The 22,827-nt window shown below is 34.1% G+C and overlaps 1 protein-coding gene and 1 long non-coding RNA gene across 14 annotated transcripts; one reads left to right on the top strand and one right to left on the bottom strand.

The window, feature by feature from the left end:
* Positions 1-75: 75 nt before the first annotated feature.
* Positions 76-22,670, bottom strand: LOC105686432 (casein kinase I). Of its 12 annotated transcripts, none has more exons than XM_048659892.1 (11): positions 21,575-22,670; positions 14,443-14,483; positions 14,292-14,361; positions 13,760-13,926; positions 13,451-13,685; positions 12,993-13,312; positions 11,531-11,611; positions 9,218-9,343; positions 9,064-9,156; positions 8,253-8,359; positions 76-7,531 (listed from the first exon to the last, which is right to left on the bottom strand). In XM_048659892.1, exons 1-11 carry the CDS (start codon positions 21,813-21,815, stop codon positions 7,462-7,464), a joined length of 1,551 nt encoding a protein of 516 aa, XP_048515849.1. In that variant the 5' UTR covers positions 21,816-22,670; the 3' UTR covers positions 76-7,461. The 12 variants fall into 12 exon arrangements, with proteins under 12 accessions (XP_048515849.1, XP_048515851.1, XP_020708333.1 ...); XM_048659894.1 differs by having other exon boundaries at positions 76-7,513; XM_020852674.2 differs by lacking the exon at positions 9,064-9,156 and adding an exon at positions 12,021-12,095 and having other exon boundaries at positions 13,760-13,908.
* Positions 17,543-18,909, top strand: LOC125502138. Of its 2 annotated transcripts, XR_007279992.1 has the most exons (3): positions 17,543-17,801; positions 17,919-17,983; positions 18,068-18,909. It is a non-coding gene; the product is annotated as an uncharacterized LOC125502138 (long non-coding RNA). The 2 variants fall into 2 exon arrangements; XR_007279991.1 differs by lacking the exon at positions 17,543-17,801 and having other exon boundaries at positions 17,818-17,983.
* Positions 22,671-22,827: the final 157 nt, after the last annotated feature.

The raw sequence follows: 22,827 nt of genomic DNA, 5'->3' as shown, positions 1-22,827 counted from the left end.
TTTTTTTTGGTTTCTATTCTTCCTCGTTTCTCGAACAAATTAATTCACGAAGAAATGAATTAACGCCATGGATCACCTTGTATTTTATGTTGATTTGTATTAATTATTCCCCATCTCACCTTTGTCTGTGCTCGTTTTTTTTTCTTTTTCTTTTTTTGTATACATTTATCGATATCAATATTCGATCTCGACGTTAATTTTTAAATATACATATATGTATAGAGAGTACAGAGGTATAAGAAAAACTTAGCTAATCTATAACGACGCGATTTCAAAGGATGATCGAAGATGTGTTTCTAGTCTCCTTAATTTTTATCTTTTTCTTTTTATTTTTTCTCGAGTTTTTCGTTCCGAGTCACATAATATACGTGTATAGATCATCTCGGCTTTGCGTATCACACGTATCTGATGTACGCGATGATCGATTGAAATAGAATATTTGAAAGAAAGAGAGAGAAAAAAAAGCGTTAAAACGCACGTTTTATAAATTGAACATATCGGATAACAATTAAATGAAATGGATGTTAGGTACGTACCTATAATTGTAATGAATTGGCAATAATAACAATATACAAGTGATAGTAATTAATTAAATCTAAAACACTGAATCGACGACGACGGTCACATTTATAAATGAAAAATTAACGATCAACATTTTATCTTGGTTCTCAGTTAGTTAGATTTTTTTTTTTTTTTTCTTTTTTAAAAACCCTTCCCTCCCTTCCCTCCCCGCGGCACGTACCGCTGGATATAATTTAATCCAATCTTTGGAGAGATCGATTTTTATAGATATATATGTATATACTGCCACTGTTCTCATGAGTTATTTTAATTTTTTTTCTAATTTTTTATTTTCATCATATATAAATCATGATCAATGATTATCATTTCGATAATATATGATGTAATTAGTTAACGATAAAAATAATTATTATTATAGCAATAATAATAATAATAATAATAACTAATAGTTCGTTAAGGTGAAAACAACCTAATACGTCTTACTAACAAATAAGAAAACTAAATACACTTGTTTTCAATATTTCGATCGATCAATCAATATTCGCTTTCAATGTTATCGTTTTTTTTTTTTTTTTTTCTTTTTTTTGTTTGTTTCGATATTTACAATTCGACCCACCCACAAGTCATTGATTAACTTTTGAAAATCATCCGAGCAGATAAATTATCGTTTCCGAATAAACTTCGCTTTCGTTATTTATTCCATCACTTCATTTTTCCTCCCCGGGCACACTATTTATATACGTATAATTATATTTTTGTTTCTCCCTAGCTTTTCAACCCTCCTATATCGTTACAATTCTACTATTAATTAATGAAAGCATTTCAGGGATATAATAGTATCGTCGCAACAATTTTCTTTGTCACATATATTTCACAATTTCATTCTATCGCCTCATCTTTCTTTCTTTCTTTCTTTCTTTCTCTCTTCAATTTAATTGTTTATAACTAATTCTATTTACCATAATATTAATGAAGAAGAAAAAAAGAAGAAAAAAGAAAAAAAACATTTTCATTTCAAACTTTCAAAATCAATCGACTTACCCGAAGACTTTTCTTTTATCGAGATGATGGTAACACATCGATTTTTCGATTCTTATTTCTAATATTATTTTTCATTTTTCTTTTACTTTTACTATTTTTTCTTTTTGTTTTTCTTTTTATCACATAACGAAAGTCTTCGGATATTTTCGTTTAGCAGCACTATTTCACTTTGTTGTCGTTGTTGTTGTTGTGTGTGTGTGTGTTTTTTTTTTCTATTTGGTTTTTTGAAAATGAAATTTTGGTTCATTACTTTTATTACTGTCATTATTACCATCGTAATTAGTTTACATCTGATTTGTTTGGCTTTGTTTCGTTTTGTTGCTTTTTGGGTCGTCCCCCCCCCCCCCCCGCGTTTGTTCCATTACTTTAATGATTATTGATTTTCAATTAATCATTTTCATAATCACATTATTAATAAAAAACAAATCCGAGCTGCCATTATACATCTGACTTCGAAGATTTTCTATTTTCATTTTTCTTTTCTTTCTCTCCTCAAATTTTTCTTCCATAGGGTCACGGTAATATCGGCTGTCTATACGAAACGCGTCGAGATTAGGATTAAAAGAAAAATAAACAACAACAACAACAAAATTCGGGACGAAAATTTTACACCAAAACCATACCATGCACGCGCTATACCGAACAAGAAACGAAACGAAACGAAAAACGGAACATAACGAGAAAAAAAAATGAAAAAAATAAAATAGAAATCAAACGAAACTCCTAGCGATAAAAATACAAAACGTAAATTCAGTTTTATCGAATACTTAATCTTTATATCCATGTAATCATTATTATTATTATTAATATTACTGTTTATTATTATTATTAATAATATTATTATTATTACTATTATCAATAATATTATTGTACAAAATTTTTTTCTACCCCAAGTTGTGTTTACTTTTCGACTTTTCTTTTCTTTTCTCCTTTTTTGTTGGTTTCACTCGGCGCTCTTCCAAGTGACTCACTTTCGTTTTGTCAATACCCAAAAACATTCCTTTCCACGCGACACCGCGAGTGGTATGCGAAAAGAGAAGAAAAAACAAAGAGAAAAGGAAAAAGGAAAAAAAAACATTTTTCCTTTTGCTCAAGCAAGGCGCAACCGACTCTTCGAGTAAATCGACCGTCGTCATTGTTATGATTATTATAATTATTGTTGTTGTTGCTGTTGTTGTTAACATAATTGTTCGTATGAATATCATCATCATTATTATCGTTGTTATCTTCATCGCCGTAATTCGCATTTGCTTTTATCTCTTAACAAATATTGTCCCCAATAGTTTCTACACTGCACCGCGGCAGATGTGCGTCTTGACGATTCGTTAGTGAACAATTTTTTTTTTTTTTCCTCTTTTCCCTGATAGCATATGAAATTTTACGATGCAAGAGAAACGAAGATAACGAAAATTATTCTTTAATTGTTTTCATAATACTGTCGAGAGCGTATACTATAATACAAAATACAGTTCGACGGAGCAAGATGAGTATTTCTTTTTTCACCCTTTTTTTTCTTGGTTTTCTATTTGATTTTCCATTTTCTATTTTTGTTTTCGACTTAACGAAAAGTATTGCAATTTCTAACGGAGGTTTTTTTATTATTTTTTTCTTTCGTTTTCATTTCTCGTTTCGATATGCGAATTGAGAATATTTGTGTAATTGATATTTTTTTCTTTTTCTGGTTCATTTTCTTCTCTTCTCTAGTTTCGTTTCGCTTTCGTACAACTATACGTACAAATCGATTAACTCTCTCTCTCTCTCTCTATATATATATATTTGATATCAATAATCTAATTATCATACATATATACTGTAGGGTAGATGCAATAATTTCAATGAATCGTATTTTTTCTCTCGTTTTGATTTCCTTTCTTCTGCATTTGGGCGACGCAATCGTACATATGGAAAGTAGGTGTGAATGATAACGACAATAATAATATTAATAATAACAACAACAACAACAATAACAATAACGTGATATTAATATTAATAAGTATAATTGGATTCACAACCATTCCCGACCCGCAGTAACTTGGTATATTCGTTTATTAGTGGATTTTTTTTTTTTTTATAATGTTGTTGTTATTATTATTTTTTTTATTGTTATTATTATTGTTTGAATATTTTCATATCGCCAAAAACACGAATGATTAGAGGATGATGACGATGATATCTGTGTTCGTAAAATTCAAGAGAAAAAAATAAATAAAGAAAGAAAAGAAAATTAATTCTTCTGTGTGTAGATAGAGAGAAATAGAGAGAGAGATGAGAAATAAAGAGAGAGAGAAAAGAGAAAGAAAGAATAAAAAAAAAACGAGTTTTTTCCTATTTCTCTTCTCTGTTGGTTTTCTGTTTGCGAATTTTTCTTTCGCCAAATTTTCTCCATCGGCTCGCTCAAATCCCCAAAGAATAGAAACGATAATTGATAAACAGGTATATCTATACTCATGTATATTGTATCATAGATATATCTATGATTGTGTCTATTTAATTTGTTTTTCATCATCTTATACGGTTTTTCAATTTTCTTTCTTTCCTTCTTTCACGATTTTTTTCAATTTTTTTTAATTTATTTTTCAATATTTGTTTTTTTAATAAGAAATACATTTTACATTTTTCCCGTGTCAGTACGGTCAATTACAGGGGGTGGGGAGGAAGGAGAGTAGTTATCAAATGGCTGGATATGAATTGTTAGTTACTTTGGTTTTTTTTTGGTTTCAAATCATTTTGTTGGTCGAAGAACAGGGGTGAAAATTGAACAATTTGAAAATTTTTAAAAATCAATATGATCAGGCACTTGACTCGACGATATAGAAAATCGTTACACACACATATATTGGATAACTTATCTATAATGGAATGCATAGGAGTAGTTCGCCGTTTGGATGTGTTAAGAGAAAAAAAAAAAAAAATCGGAGAAGGAAAGTAAAAAATGAAAGAGAATGAAAATAATAAAAATAAAACAATTACATTCGCAATGATGTGAATTGAATAAATATAAATAAATATTGACGTGAATAAATAAACAAACTAATTATCGAGCACGAATATCAATACAGTTGAATGCGTACGTTATTGTTTTCGTACAATCATCGAAAATGGGATATACATATACCTATATACATATATAATTTGTTTTGGTGTTTGTGTGTGTATGATGTGTTTTCATTTTCTTCTATCTATCCACGAGATTTGGATTAATTTACCTAGAAATTTTGGTCACTCGGTTATTATACTTAACTCGTATAAACGATTACTGTAATATTACTAATTCTTAGCTCTCCTTTTTTTTTACTGTTTTTCCCCTTCCATTTTTAAAAAAATTTTTTTCTTTCAAATTTACTTATCTATTTTTTTTTTACGTTAATATCATTTGAAAGCCGATGATTTTTTTACCGGGTTTTTCTTCGAAATAATGTCGAGGTCAATGATTGTCGAGGAAACTAATCGATGATGATGAGATATATACGATGGAAGTATATATTTTAATCGCTGAAATGATTTTTTGCTATTTAATTTTTGTCAAATTATTATCTATTCGTTTTTTTTTTTTGTTATTTTATTCGCGTCGGTCAGTCCTTTCATGTAGATGAAAGAAAGATGAAATAAATAGATAAGGAAAATAGAATAAAAAAATGGTGCGGTTAAAATTATAATAAAAACAAATAAAAAATCACCAGCCACACCGGTGAAAGTTTGAGTTTGCCTGTGTCTATATCCTGTGTTCGTGTGTTCTTTTTTCAAACTTCGAATTAATTTTTCATCTAAAAGCAAGAAGTGCGTACGACGAAAAATAATTTCTTCGTTTTCACGTGATTTTCTTAGTAATAAATTCTTTTTTCTTTCAATTCGTTAAAAATAAAAATTATCGTATCGTTGATATTATTGATAATATAATTGTTTATTCGTTATTATTAATATTATTATTGTTATTATTATAATTACGATAAACTAAGGCCGGCTTAGCCATTGAATGCTTTCATCAAATCCAGAGTTTTCAACAACCTTATTTTTTATACGTATAAACTGTTTGTTTTTCGTTTTTGTTTCGGGAATTGATATACTAACATATTTCATTACAGGGTATATAACTATTACTACTGACAAAACTACGTTAATAATAATTTTCTTTCTTTCTTGTTTCATTATTTCTTTGTTTGCTCTTGTTTTCTTCCTCTCATTTCTCCCCATTTTTCATCATCATTATAACATAGCAACGTTGGTGTAGTACTAGCAGTAGTAGTAATAATAGCAGTAGTATTAGTAGTAGTAGTAATAGCATTAGTAGTAGTAGTAGTAATAGTAGTAATAATGAAAAAAGCAGGCTAAAAACGTAATACATATTTTTTCGTTTCTTTTTTTTATGTTATTCTTTCTTTTTTTTATACTACAAATCGATCAGTAAACGATCTCAAAATTTCTCTTGATTTCCTTCTTTTATTCTCCTCTAGTTTTCATCACTGAATCAGAAAATGCTTTTTTTCATCATCCGATTACAGATATATACATACGTACGTACACATGTATGTATACATATTTATTTCTACTTAATTTTTTTTTTCTTTCTTTCTTTTCTTTTTTATTTTCGTTTTGCTTCTCGTTTCTTTGTTCGCGTTCTTGATTTCAAGCGACATCACCTGATAGCGTTTCACCTTTTCTTGCCTCTTTTCTTAATATTTTATAAACAATTAATTTTAAATAATCTCTTTTTCACGTGGAACTTTCTCTATTTTCTCCTAGGAAATTAACTCCTGGTACCAGATAAAAGCAGAAAAAATTAAAGGAGCAACAACCGTTGAGAAACGGGCAAAAAAAGATCACCGATCTCACGATGATGACAATAATAATGATAATAATAATGAAAATAATGATGAAATAATCAGTTGACATTATCTCATCGTGATCGTATCATTGATCCGAGAAAATTGTTTTACTCTATAGGTTACCTATACCTATACTATATACATATGTGTATATCGTATATTTGTATAGAAAGTCGTTTATTTGTACGATGATAATGACGATGATGATAGTAATAATGCTAATGACAATAATGATGATAATAAAAATAATAATAATAATGACAATGATAATAATCATGATTAAAAACCTCTGACAAGAATCACATTAAAACAGGTAGCACACGAGTGATTAAAATTCTGTAACATTATTTGTTATTATTATTTTCACTTGTATTTTAATTTTTTTTATCCCTTTTGCTTTACTTTTTCGATATTATGCGTACCCATGTCAACTAATTGATCGAAAATGAAAATTATCGATGAACGAAATTACGCTAAATTTATTTATTTCTCTCTCTCTCTCTCGATAATTTATCACTTGATCTTATCTCTTCTTCATCGAAACGTTACGGTAGCTAGATGAAAAGAAAAAAGAAAAAAAGAGAATGAAAAAGAAAAAGAAAAGATAATTCAATAAGGACGAACGATGATGTGGATGTCTCTTGACTAATACCATCAGTCAAACAACAACAACAACAACAACAGCTATAATAATAATAACAATGGTGATGACGACGACGATGATGACAATGACGACAATAATAAGAATAATTCTAATAATATTAACGATGACGATGATGATAATAATAATGATAATGACGATGATAATAATAGTAATAATAATAATAATAATAATAATAATAATAATAATAATAATAATAATAATGGTAATAATCACTTAGTTTTACAACGGAGGTGGCGTAGGTGTAGGCGTGGTGGTTGTGGTTGTATGAAGTATGGAGTCTCGCGATGCGGAGCATCGCCAATCCGGTCTTAGTAGGGTAACAGTTTCACGTTGACCACCGTTAGCTCCATTTCCACCAACACTAACCCCTGCGCACTGAACAGTCCCCCCAATCCCAACAGCCATAGACAGTCATTTCTGTCGAGCACTCTTCTTCTTCTTTCGTTTGAAGAAGCAACAGCATCTGGAAATGAAGCAAACACTAATAGGACTTAGAATCGCAGCTTTCATTTCGTTGTGTTTCTAATGTGTTTGTATATTTGTTTGTTTTTCTTTTTTTGTATGCTTTGTGTCAAACACCGACATGCAGTATAGAGACCCCTATAGCGGTACACGTGTGTGCGAGAAACATCCATAACCTATTGGGAAAGAAAAATAATGTATAGAAAGTGAATTAATAAATAAAAGTAAAACATGCAGCTATTATTTTCTTTTGTAGATCGTTGTGCACATAAAGTGTGAATACGTATAAAGATAGAGGAAATTTCGAGGGAATTTATGAATATTTCATAAGATATTAATTAGTAGTAGTATGGGAGGTTTTGTTCACCGTGGATCCGATTATGGAGCAGTGAATCCTGACTTTTTTGTAAGATTATTGCATTGGTGATTGGGTGTTGGGAGATGTGGAGATTGAAAGGGGCGTATTTTTCCACATTGAGGACAAATCGTTCGTTTCAATCGCAGACAAGGTTTTGGGCTGGAAAGAAATAACGGAATATTTGATAATAAGAGTCGAGAGAATACAACTGTATGGTCATGACGGTGGTTAATGTAGAGCGTGGGTTTCTGTAGTTCCATTTTCCAAGGAAGATTTCAATGCCATGCTTTTACAAACGATGTGACATTCGTGCAACGTTTTCTTACACAGCAAGTCTTGAATATTATTCAGACTCGAAAGTTCTGACAAAAATAGTACTAACTTGGTCTCATCCACCATCTCAACTTCCTGAGGTGCTGTTATCGGAGTGTTTGAATGCCCGGCGGTCGGATCGTCATTTGCCAGTTCCCCGTTTGTCGAAGACACAACCTGAACAAAAAGAAACATCGTATTAGTTTTATGTGTCGTGCGATATCTGTTACAACTTGTGAGAGAATAGACTTCATTTTCTAAATGTTTACACAGCAAAGCCATTGGACAGAGATTTAATATTTTCAATTTCATTTCAAATTACATATAAAAGAGAGAATGAATTTATAAACGTACATAAATTAAAGGCAAACTACTTTTAAGCATATTTATACATAGATGAGGAGGTGATACTCAATGAGGTGAATGTATGTATACCAGAAAAAAATATCCAATGGGTGATTAGTAAGTAATATTATATGACAAAACGATGAAAACGAACGAGAAATTTGTTAAATATAACATGCTCTAGCAAACAAAAGATTCAAATGTTATAATACTATAATAAACTGACCACAGTATGTTGATCTCGCTTGTAGAAATTTTTGGAAACCCAAATTGGAAATACTTCATACGATAGTGTGATGGTATTTAAGTAAAAGAATTGATTCGACTACGGTTTCACTATAAAAAATCTGATGAAGAAACATACAATTGAACAAACGGATGAAAAAATCTGTCCAAGTACAAATCGCAGGTAGAACATCTATAAATCTCAGCGAGTAACTGACAAAACTGAAAATTTCACCTCGTCGAACAATGATCTAAGTTCGATGATGAATTATAATATTAATGAAATTTGAATAATTTCCTCATTCACTGACCATTACTTTGGGCATTTCGGACAATTTTTGAAACAAGCATTGGACATTCTGCCTTGTTTTGGGAGCGGGATTGAGACAAAGGTGGGTATGGATCTGAAACAAAAAAGGAGTTAAGGACTTGGGGGTTTTGGTAGGTAGTAGACAAGAAACTCACCTGAACAGAGCCATGTCTATCCGCAGGCGTTAAAGTACCACCAGCTCCCGACTGCTTCACTGTGTCGGGCCACACAGCGCCCACCCCTTTACCGCCCCCGCCACCCACCCCTACACCCGTCACACCCTGTACGGAACAAGCACGACAAACGAATGCAAAGTGTTAGTCAAATCAATCCTTATGCAGTTAATATTCGCGCAAGGCTATACATCGTATCATGCCTTCCGACAATAAGGTTAATATATTCGTCTTGTGTTTCCACACAAGGAAATAATACTGCGATACTTTGACACATTTCGTAAATTAGGTACCGATTTTGATACAGATTTCAAAAATATGGCTTACGGAATCTCAATCTTACTTCGGGGTAAGTTTACTACCTACTTGCAGAAGCTTGTTTATCATCTGGTCGAGCAGATGTTCCAATATTCAAGATACCGAGAACATTTGGTGAATGGAGATTCTAAGGAGAACATTAGACTATTTGCATGACTACAAATCCAGAGTTCTTACTTTCTCCAAATGTTTACAAAACAAATTCTACAAATCAATCCAACGCTGTTATTTCAATGGTATAATTATAAACCTAACCTACGTTGGGATGTTCATTTTGACAGGACAACAACTAAATTATAAATGTATAATTTTTCACTTCGCTATCACCTATGATTTTCTAGTATTATCTACAAATAGAGATCAATGTGAAAAACTGGAACTGACAAGGTTCCATCGGTAGTTCACATCACGTGCTTGGTGCGATGGTGAAAAAATATTTACACTACTAATCGTCACGTGTACTCAAATGAACGATGAAACTAAAAAACAATTAAAAATTTGATACTACAGAAAGTAGTGAATCCCAACTTCAACAGGTAAAAAAGGTTTTTTCTCTCATAATTCTAAATATGATACTGATTTAAATCCAAAATTGATATTAATGAAAATGAGATGCTAGTATTTGTCGAATGTATGCCAAATTTTAGAAGGTAACCTCTAAGCTTTTGACAATCTAATTCTCAGTGTACACATTAAATCATGTATTGTACCACATGTGGCTTACATAATTGCCCTGCATTTCGACGTTCACTTCATCCATCATAAGAATAACGTCTTCCTCAAAATCATCGCATTCCTGTATAAGTTCCATGTCGTGCAATGAACAGAAATTAATTTTACAACTAAATTTTTATCACACTTCATCTTTGCGATACCAAAATTCGAATAACTTTTTCTTTTTTGTTTAATCAAAAGGAAACTTCGACCTCTCAATAATATAATTAAAGAAAGTTACGATACTCAACAAAATTACTTTCTTATCTGCAGCGTAGTGGCAGTGTGGTATGAAACAGGTACGTTCCAATGCAAGGAATAAGTCAGGTGGCAGCAGGTTTAGAATTTCATTTGTGAGAACACTGAAATGCCACTTTCAAGGACGAGTAAAGAAGGCTAAACAGTTTCAAGTGATGGGAATTTATAAAACTCGTTGAGCAGCAAATTTCTAAGTTGAGCCGGTTGGACGAAACGATAAAAAATTTAAGCCATTTCACACGACTAATTACCTCACATCGAATAAGAAAACAGGGGGAGGTGGAAAAAAAATTAAGAAGAGAAATTAAATTAAAACGATCTTGGAGAAGGCGCAGAGTTGCATATAAAGTAGTGAGTGGAATAACTCATGTTTCGACATGTAATTTGGAGAGATTTCACTTGAAAATCGTGAAAAGAATTTTGAATATTTGAAGGACACGAAGACCATCGCCGATAAAATTTGTAGAAGCACGTTGGTGGATGTAAAAGTGCCACTGCAAACGACAGAAGCAATCAACAGGGCTTGGAAAATTATTCATACCCATTACTAATTTGACCGTATTTATATTTGACTGGTTTTTGTCATAGTTTTACTTTTAGTCATAATTTGTACCTGAATATATTGACTGGCGATGGCCTGTATGAGAATTGTTATTGTTGTTATTATTTCAAATTCAAAGTTACTTCAAGACTCGGTGTGCACAATTGCAAAAAGGCTGAATAATATTTAGTCGTTGAATAATATCAATGTATATTCCGTTTGTGAAACGGTGCTTCAGTCACACGTCATCGACATTAATTATGAAATAAGAAACACAGCTTTTATAAATAATAATCGGAATGTGTCTTATGCTAATTTTATACCAAATGTAAGAAGACATACCATTAAGGTGAATGTTCATGCAATTACTCGATGAACATAAAGAAATTGAAAGCTATGCATAACCAGGCTTGGAACGGAATATATTTCAAAGAAATATATGAAGGTAGTAAACGTTGAATTACCTTATTTGTGGTGGGATGCCGGTCTCGGTTAGGTGACACAACAATTTCATGTCCAGTCTGCAATGATCCAACTGGTGTTGACTGCAAATAAAAAAAAACATATGAAAACGATATAGGTTATGTTGGACACAATATTCTGTCAATACATGGTCACATCTCGAAGCGATGTTGAATTTTTGTTTTTTTCACAATTTAAAACATACTTGATCAATTGGGACAGATGCGGAAGAGGGGGATACATGTTCTGGATTACATATTCAGGACAAAGTCACGTTCCAGAAATAATTCACATCGATGCATAATCGGGAAAAATAGATGTCATGAAATATTGAAAAGATCAATCGCAGCGATAAGAAAATTTTAAAACTAAATTCTCTACGCACAAGTAAAATTATCGCACTCTTTCTTTCTCTCATTATTTCTCTCTCAGTCTCTCATTAATACTTATTCATTAACTCATGTTTTTTTTGTTTGTCTCTACGGTACCAACCTTATCAGATTTGGTTTTCCCAATATGAGAAGGAGCTGCGGTCCGTATAGCTCTTAGTTGGGCAAAGTTTGGTGGCTAGATAATATATTCAGCAGCATGCAAAGTTTAGAAATATAAATTTTGGTAAACTAAGAATGTTTATTCAATCGATTGAATAATAATATTCATAGTTTGCTTCTTTGCGAATGGGGGAAGGATTTACTTACCTGTTAACCAAGCATCGAAGAACGAGTCAACTCTCTTATACTATACAATAATGCTCTACTACCATTCCATCGAACGGCCACTTGCTCAAGTCCAATAGAATAAAAATACGCGATAAGAAAATTGAGAAGTACTTTTCATTAAAAAATTCAATCGGTGAAATGAACTACGTCGAGTAAATAAACCACGAATAATTCAACTCTACTTTCAATCGCAACGTAAGATTTATTAAACAGATATTATACTTTGAAACAAAAGCGTTTTCGTGAGCCAAACTTGGAATATTAGTTTCACAAATGGATAATATTTATGCATAGTTTTTTCTTTTGTTTTAAAGGGGGGAGAACGACATTACCGATTAATCATTGTAACCTCTGGACTCTGACGGAGTATGAAATTTTATGAGGGCGTATTTGGTCTTTGGGAAACTCATATTTTCCCTATGGTGATGAAAATTATTTGCAAAGGACTTTAGCAGGAGCAAATAAGACAGGATTAACTGAACTATTTTCCGTTGAATAGTTTCGTTCTCCAAGTTTTTGGGTAAACTAAATAATGATTCGCGTTTGTTTTTGAGCATGATTAGTGGCTAGAGAATGTACCGGGCGCTAAACAATCAGTTATCTATAACACTAGGCATGCTTAGACAAAATGGTCCTAACGACTATCGGTTTGGCGATATTTCGCTAAGATGATAATGGTAAAATATGAGTAATTAGAAAAAAAAAATAAATAAATAAATAAAAAGACGAGTTATTTAGCACCCACCATGGTCTTCCCCGTCCAGTCAAATTCTCCGTCGTTAACAAATCCTCTTCTGTCGAAAAGGTCTAGAAATAATTTCCTGAGGTGCTCGTAATCCGGTGTTTCAAAAAAGTCTAATCTTCTCACGTATCTCAAGTACGTGGCCATCTCCTCTGGGTGACCGTCGCACAGAGCTTCTATGGGTGTTGCACGTTTCGTGTCCCCAATTTTTTGATAACGTTCTTTCAACGTATCCGCTTTAAGTCCCTGCCATGGCAAACTACCTCGTAGAAAGTACATGAACATATGTCCCAGTGCTTCCAGATCGTCCCTTCTGCTCTGTTCTAATAATAAAGAAGAAAATAAAAACAAAAACATATGAGTAAGACGATGTATCGATTAATGTGAAAAGATTTGGTAAGAAAAAGGGAAAAAATGATTTCCAAATTTCTGGTTATCATTGATTCTATGATGTATGTTACCTTTTCCGAGGTGAGTGTTGATGCTCATATAACGCGCGGTACCCGTCAGGCTTTTGTGTTCCCGATAAGGTATGTGTTTGTTTGTCTCCAAGTCTATATATTCTTTGGCTAATCCAAAATCTATAATATGAATTGTCTTTTCTCTTTTGGTCGTACTCCTCCCGATGAGGAAATTCTCAGGTTTTACATCACGGTAAATTAAGTGCCTGCTATGAACGTACTCTATCCTATGAAGCTGCGAACAGATAAGAAGATGAGGTTAGCCATCGATGGAACCGACATCGACTAACATAGAATACTTATACTCACAAGCTGCGTGGCAATGATAAGGACGGTCTTTAATGAAAATCTTCTTCCGCAGAGGTCGAATAGATCTTCCAGGCTTGGGCCGAGCAATTCCATCACCAGCGCATTGTACTTTCCACAAGGCCCAAAGTAGAACACTTCCGGGACACCCTCTATATGAGTGTTATGAACTATACCAAAATGAAGATAGTTTCACCCCAGAAACCATATTTTTTGGTTTGGTATGTGGTGACGAATATTTGACGAAAACACATGAAACAAATAGCGTCGTAATGTAGATTTATCCCAACTGGATATATCTTTTTCTTTCTCTTTTTAAACAATAATAATAACAATAATGCTATTAGCTGTTCAAATCAAGCGTTGATAACATTTTGAATACTATTAACTGCAAGACGCTTACTACAGATAAAATGAAACAAGCAAACAAAATTCGAAATTTTGCAAAAGATAAAAAAAGAAGCAGGAGAAAAAAAAAAAGGAATAAGGGAGTATCGGGAAAATAATGATAGCGATAGTGTCACTTGGAACTCACCATGTGTCCCTAATAATTTGTAAAACCTATATTCTAAGTGAAGCTGCGGCGCCTTCGACTTCATTGGTTCCTGAAAATATAATAAAATATAATAATTGTCTATTCGATACCAAGGTCAGGTATGAAAAGTCAGCTATGTTGTAGAACTCACCATTTTTATGGCCACATGCTCGTTGTTGTATAGGTTCTTGCCTGTAACATAAAATGGAAAAGAAAATCAGTGAAGAAAAAGAGCTGACGATTCATCGATCTGCTGTAACATTTGTAGAGAATTGATCAAAGATTTTCCAATTCTGACCCCGATGCTTGTTGGAAACTATACAAGATTATATAGCTCGGCATTATAGAAGCCACACCAGTTTGATACATAAATTTCAAACCTATCGCCACGGTCAGAGGGAGGTATGTAGACGGTAAAAGGTACAAGGTACCGCAGTGAATATGAAATGAAAAGACTCGTCGTTATGATGGAGTCGCTAATAGTAAGTTAACTCATCGGATTGTGATTGAGACAAACTGAAATACAATAAATGTCAGTAGCATTTCTATCACCAGCTCGCAGCTTGCGATATCAAACATCTCAATTCACAGAGCTACGATGACTTTTCATTTTGATCCGATGGAAATATTGCCAAGTTACCGCAATTCCATTGATAAGAATTCTGTCGTCAAAGTCTGCTCGAGTGAGATATTTGCTTCGTTTCTTTTTGGTGTTTATTTTTCTACTTCTTTTTCGTGTTTTTTTCTGGTTTTACAAGATTATTTTCAGCCCCTCCTAAGACCACCTAATCTTCAACAAATTGTAATCCATTTTCAGGGTATTACTACACGTCGATGACAAACTTTTGTCAGAGTATAAAGGTACATGACATATTTACTTAAGGGGATTTTCTGTCGAGGGAAAGTAATTTTCTTCGATACCAGATTTTGGATGGGAGCGGCGTGGTAAATTTTCATCATCCGTTAATGTATCCGACAATTTAATCGATTACATTCACAAATTATCTCATTCTCCGACCTCAAAAGTAACGACGATAAATTAGGTATAATTTCCCTAATTGACTTTGCCCTTGAAATAATTAAACACCTATAATCTATTAAAGCTATACGTTATCATGTTCGCAATACACCGACGCCTTCGTTACAAGTATTTACACTAGGGACACGAGGAAGCAAACAGAAGCCATTAAAAAAAAGAGAAAAAAAAATGAAAGAAAGGAGATAAAGCGTAAAATCTCTGTGAGGTTTCGTGGTCACATGTTGAAATCTAATAAATTACATTTAATACAGTAAAACTACAACGGTAATTTGTTTCCTTTTTTTTTCAATCAATGCCTATGTCGTTGAAGCAAAAAAAAAATTTTCAGCAAAGAAATTTAAGTTACCACGATACGAAATTATTATTTTTTCCCAATCTCTCCAGTTATAAAATTGAATTTCAATTTACAATCTCAAGAGTGTCAAGAGCTTATTCAATTTGCTTTTTGGGTTTTTATTTTTCATTTTTTCTTTCATGTAATCTGAGGAAAATTTCTCGTCACATATTATCGCACCTAGTAGGTAATATACCGTGCCAAAAGTAGCCTTGGATCGTTGCCAGTGAATCCAAAAATAAAATATTACAAACCTAGAAAGATGAAAAATCTCATTTACGTGTAAATGGGTAATTAGATCGACCGTTTTCAATTCCAATTGAATAATAATCCGAAGAATGTCAACTCAAATTTTTTTACGATTAAATGAATTGCGGTTAAGAATTAATGCCGACGAATTAGGTATAACGTGAAATCCTTGAGACAACAACAGGTGGCTGTACGTCAAACTTTAAAGCTGTCTCGAGACTTTAATTTTAATTATATTTTTTTTTCTTCTCTTCCTCCTCTTTTTTCACTCTCAAGTATGCTGCAGGTGCATTCACATACTAACTAACCGTATTCAAATTGTTCTCTCAATTAAGAACTGAAAAATACAAATTTAAAAATGATGTGTTCCTTTTTTCGTTTTTTTTTCTTTTGAAACTCCATATACCTGACATTATACATAGAAACACGGTATATACACACACGTGCGTGTACGACGTGAGAAAAAATTAAAAATAATTTTCCAACCACGTGCAAAAAAAAATAAAAAAATAAAAATAATAATAAAGAGATTGAAAAAAAGAGAATGAAAGGAATGAAAGTTTTTTTGTTGTCTTTTACAAAAGACACGCACATGTGACTACTCGTGTACATATTTATACGACGCAGGTATACAGTGTATGTATATATATTTATAAGTGCGAAGAAAAAATTACAAATAAATTTGTACGTATTATTTTTTTCCACGTGCCGCAAACTCACGAACTCGTGCCCAAGTCATCTAACCCCTTAACCCGACATTATCGATCCCAACTGCGAACTCACGGAGTTCCAACACCCGACATTTCTTCCCTACGTTCTAAAGGGTGTTGCGTAAATAAAACAAAAATGAAAAAAGCCCCAAAATTTAGCGAAGGAACAACGATCTCAAAAGATATCCCAATATAAAGATAGCTGCTGTGAAATTTTGTTATTTTTCGACAAAGTCTGATGAGAAAATTTTCGCTCTTTCTTTCTGAACGATTCAACGCAATATTGGAAGCAGGGTTCATTTAAAAGAAAATGAAATAAAAAAAAAAGATCAAAAATAAAAGTTAAATACATAAAATATTAGAACGGAAGTGAGGAATGAGTAAAGAAAGGAAGTAGTAAGTGAAGTTTTTATACATAATGTAAGTACGTCCATAGCAGGTGTTCGATTGAACATGTACTGGTAAGTACATGGCTGTATACACATAAGTACTATTACCCGTGGTTCCTATGTGTGGAGGTGGAAGTTTATGGAATGATACATAACTGCTTCTATAAGTAGAAAATTCTTGATAACTCGTAATATAGGTTGTGCGAATATGAAATAAAAATGGAAAAAAGTTAGAAATTGATAAACAAAGGGTTCGAAAGTAAAGGTGAAACGGAAAGGATGTAAATACAGACGGTAACGCATGATAAATATGGTAACATATGTGAAACGAGTAGATCGAAAGAGGGGGATGATAATTGGCGGATCATTTCGACAGCGAGAATCGAAATTTTTCAGAAAAAAGTCATCGGCCTCGTCGACTCTGACCCCTAGGATCATATTCTCTTCCAAATAAATAAATACGAGCAGCCGAGCGCGGCGGCGATAAATAATAAAACCGATAGAACAATATTATCGTTGCGTAATTCATACCGTGTATTCTCCTTCGTCTATTTTGTTGTTGTTAGATAACGGGGGGAAAAAAGGAGGAAGATTTTTATTAAGAGAAGATGAGAAGAGAAGAAACACCAAAAAACAACAACGGTCAGATCGGAGTCAGTGAGTCATCCGGTGGCAGTGCTGTTGTCGAAGGTTGTCATGACAACGAGATCATCGTCGTCATCGTGCTCGGGGGGGACAAGGGGGGGAGGATCAAAGTTACATACGTACGCGGTGATTAAGATAACGGTAGTAAGTATAAAAGTACGACAATGATATCGTTAATGATGAATTTTATCCAGTTTCCTTTCGTTTCTTATTTCGACTATATCGTTGATCCTATTTTCATTCAGGTTTTTTTTTCTCCAGGTGTACGTATGCGAGCTACATCCCTCAGGTATGCGCAGTGGCGAGTTAGACGGGGTCTACGAATTGTATGTAAAAAAATATCGTCGATATGTAACGCGGTTGTACATATGTATGTGCGTGGTTAAAGGTGGTATACGTTTTGTGCACAGGTACAGCAAAGTCGTGAGTTTCGAGAAGAACTTCTCCGGAGTTCATTTCACTCTTCGTTCTCCATGAGTCACTCGACCAGACAGGTTGCTACCTGCCTGCTGCTGCTGCTGCTGCTGCTCTTGCTTTTGCTGTTGCTGCTTTATACTCCTTCGACATCGAAGAGAAAGAAGGAGGAAAAAATAAAGAGAGTAAGAAGTGAGAAAGAAAATATGTCCAGCCGACGCAAAGGTCTTCCTTGGTTTCCTCACCGCCCTCGCAACCCTCTTTTTCGGCGTCTCTTTTTCTTTTCTCTCATTTTATTATCGTTTTCCTCATAACCCGCGGATATGTTCGCAAGCACCTGACCGGTGTATCGGAAAAATTGGCGGAAATTTTTGTTATTCTTGAAGGTTTCGCAAAATAATGCAAACGACGCGAAAACAACGTTTTTCTCATTCGTTAAATAATGAAGATGAACGAACGAATAACAAGAAAACGACCGAGCGGAGATTTTCTTTTCATATTTTTGCAGATGCGAGGTGTCGAGGTTTGACCTTTATGCATTACTTTCGCGCTAACTACAATCAGCGATATTTACCGCACGTGACAAAAACTTCTTTGTAAAATGACACCCTGCACCGAGTTGATTGTGTTTCATTTATTTATTCGTCATTTTGTATTATTATCATTGTTTTTCCTTGTTTATCCGTATACCATACATCTTCTACGTGTGATACGCGATGATTTTACGTAATTAAGTTTATAATAAAATAATAAACAGCTCGTGTAACTCTCGGTAACAACAATTGATTGAATAATAATATATACAGCAGCTAATGAGATTGTAGAAACAAGAAAACAACAAAAATAAATAAAAAAACCGATTGAATTTTGGCATTGACTCTCCCTCACGACCCCCCGATTAATCGAATTACACAGAAGATAACATAAAATTGTCGAGTCAAAATTTCAAGTACACAGCTTGGCTGCAGCTGCACGTCGTTTAAGAAGATCGTAGATTGTTATCTGTATTGATTGAATCGAATGAAGATATTAAGTATATGTGATAAGAAAGTATGTAATTCATTTACAATATTCAAGGTGAGAAGAGAGCGAAAAAAAAAATAAGGCAATATCGTCACTGTTACGTAATTGAAAATTATTTCCTTCCGGTAAGGTAAAAGAATTTCGGTTAGTTTTTCTGTTTTCGTTTTTGGTTTCCTGTTTTCGATTGTGTATGTTTTCTAGCTGTTCCACGTACTAAAACGCAAGGGAATAGGGATTATACGGGGCATTAACTTTTCGAATCCGTTAGCCCAAAAGGGCTGACGGTGGTTTGAAACAACGCCGGTGATTACGTGGGTGTAATTCAAACGACGAGTAGAAAATGTGAATGAGTCACGTACACATACCATACACACGTATACAAACATGTATACGTAAGATATCTGGGATAATACGAAAATGAGAGAGAATAGAAAAAGAAAAATAGAAATTTTAATCACAGGCAAAAACTAGATGAAATTGTAATTCGATAGTAACAAAGTCATAAAAATCAATACCAAAAAATGAGTGGAAGGGAAAATGTATCTGTGAAGAATATTTCTCCGATGTTATGAAATTGTATAATTATTTTAAATTTTAGTTTCATAGATATTTTATACAAATATAGATATACACATATGTTATGTATACAATGTGTATGTGTGTGTGTAAATATAAATAAGTCGTTATATTTTATGACACAGATAATGGAGAGTGATTGCGATAATTTATATCTAAGGATATATATATGTTTTATTTTTCTATTCGTTTTTTCTTCGAGTTTTACCTATACCGCGATATCAGTTGAATCATTTTCTCACCTGCGTTTAACGTGAGATAGCAGCAACAGCAGAAGCGTAATGTAAAATTCGATGACTATCGAAGCGGTGGTTTTTTAAAGGCCAGAAAAGAAAAACGGAAAAAATGAATGAATGACAAAAAAAAGGAGTGAAAAGAAAAGGAACTCAACGAGGCCCAAGGTCTTTTCAAAAATCATCGAATGGCTTATACGCGTACACAAACACATGCCCAAAGTATTTTGCTTATGGATGAAACGAGGAAAAAAAATACAAGAAAAAAAACTACTCGGCCTGCGGGCATCGGTTTTGGCAAGCTGAACGATTTTTTTCTTCTCTTTTCTATTTCTCTATATTTTTTTTTGATATTCTACAACATTCACTTCCGTCAGTTTGTACCAAAAATAAGATGAGCGGTGCAGAAACGACAGCTGAGAGAATCTCAGTGGGATAGGTTTTGTAACGAGACTAAAGATCGGGTAGAGTTTCTCTGGATTAATTTTTGGAGCATAAGAAAATAATCTGAAACTGGATGACCCCTTTAAACGTAGAGAAATGAAAAGAGAGACGTACAGCGGTAAAAGAAAAAAGGAACAGCGACGTCTCAGACTTTTGTATTTACCTGCTTTATACTTTGAGCAAATATTCAAACATAGACAGAGCTATTTTTTGACAAGATCAAGTCTGGCGTGAACTTTTTTCAAATTTGTAACGTGTTTGTTAGTTAATACCGATGCTAATGCTACCGCAAGATGTCTGAGTTGTTTCCATAGATTTGTCAAGACACGTCGACCGGACAGGCTTTTCTAAGGGATTGGATAATCATGGCATAATATGGCTTCCGCTGTTTACAAGTATGGACAAATAGAGGTAATAGTTTGATATTATACTACAGAACCACTGAGAATTGATTACTAAATCTCAATTAGCTCCTATTTTTTTTCTCTGCTGTCAAATTCAATCCGGTACGGCACAATGCGATACTCTGTATGACCATGGAAATCAGCGAGATTTGATTTGACTCAATGAGTGACAAATGCGGAGACAAGATACGAGATTCCATTCATAGCCATGTTTCAGATTTCATTCAAGCCTGGTTTCTTTACTGAAAAAATCTCCTGAACACCGACGTTTCAATTCTACGCAATGTGACTAAAATAAATTTATTTATGAAACAAATTCCGTAGATTCAATGAGATGGAAAACACGTGCTACTCGACTAGAACTCAATGTAAATATGAAATACATTCGATAACGACAAAGTGAGCTGAAAATATGTAACATATTCCGAATACCCGAATAACTTATCTAATAGCTTGACTGTCGTTATCTCAGTTAAGAAACTAGATTCTATCCTATTACTCCTATTAGCCAAAGAAGCATGTGACGAGGTGACCGGGGAAGAACTTTGTCAAGATTTTGTCCACGTATAACAGATCGATCAAACATTGCGAGAGACAAACTGAAAGCAAACACAGAGAAGCCAGGGTGAGACGGGTGAATATTTTTGGAGCAGTGACGACGACTCGCTGAGATAATGTTTATAAAGTTACAAAATGAGAAAAGATACCGTCAATATCCACCATCCCAATCGAGTGATAAAACTTCCGAAGATGTTCAATTGCTCCTGACGGTACAAAGGGTTATGTTATCGTGGAGAATATGAGGAAGTAGAGAACAACTCACCAAGTCTTAGTTCGCCAAAGTTTCCACAGCCAATTTTTTTGCCTACACGGAAATTTGGTCCGACCATCAATACACCGGAGGAAGATGTAACGCTGTGCCTTGAAGCATGCATATTAGCACGGGCAACCGCGTTCCCACTACCCCTAATCGTCCTCTTGGCAGCGTCCTGATCCCGGTCACGTTCACTACCTCGGGTAATTTCCTTGTCGGCCCTTGGGTCACGACCCTCACGCTTCTGCATTTTATCTTTAGACCCTTAATCACTAGGCCAAATAAGAGAGTGGCGGGGCTCACCAGGACCCAGTGGAAAAAACACAGTGGCTAGAATTTCTGTTATTTATGAATAGGTGTAGCAGTAGGTGGGGTGTAGATGTATTTGTATCGGTGGTCGTGGTCGTTGTGGGAAGGTGTCTACGACCGGTTGGGTATAGGTGTGATTTACGAAGGTGGAACTTGTGGGTAATAACTAAATTGTTTAACCGAATTATAAACTGTGAATATCGAAGGTGTACGACGGGGGTTATTGGTGTATGTATACGGTGAAAAGTTAATGGCCGCTCGGTGTCACTCAGGTATAAACCGGGGCGAACTGCCGACGATCATACTATCGGCTGTCGTATTTATTTATTGTATGTGAGAGCGCTGTTACAACTGCCCATTTCAATCCCCGTCATTTCCCCCTTAGCACCCTTTAATAATATCACTCGGCGATTTTTAGTCACATCCACGAACATAACGCATGGGCATGTCCTCCTCACCGCACAGAGGACAATGCGCCAACACCTCCATTACAACGTTACTCACTTACAAACACCCGACTAAGATTTTTACTTATTTTGTTACCCCATAAAACAACCACCCTACACTAACGTTTAAAACTTTTAAGGACCACACCGCGCGAAGTTACGTCACTATTATCACTCGGGGATTATTAACACTGATAAACTAGACGCACGCAACAAAAAACTCTTGTCAAAATAAAACAGACCGATATTTTATTACGTCCGGGCACTCGCGTTACGTTCACGGTTGTTCACGTTCGGCCTGCTGTTCAGCGGGTTCTTACCGATTGGTGGAATCCCAGAGGGGGCGAATGGCCTCCTGCCATCCCGTCCTGCTGCTATGCTGCTATTTCGTGCGCGCGCATTTTATTCATTTCCGGTATTCATCATTTTTTCATTTACAGCACGATTTTAGCTCGTTTCATTTCAATCGTTCTACTCACACCGGAGCGCGAGACGATTTACGAATAT

Source organism: Athalia rosae, chromosome 8, assembly GCF_917208135.1.
Source record: "Athalia rosae chromosome 8, iyAthRosa1.1, whole genome shotgun sequence".
Taxonomy (NCBI): Eukaryota; Metazoa; Arthropoda; class Insecta; order Hymenoptera; family Athaliidae; genus Athalia; species Athalia rosae.
This window is presented reverse-complemented; position numbering and strand designations above follow the sequence as displayed.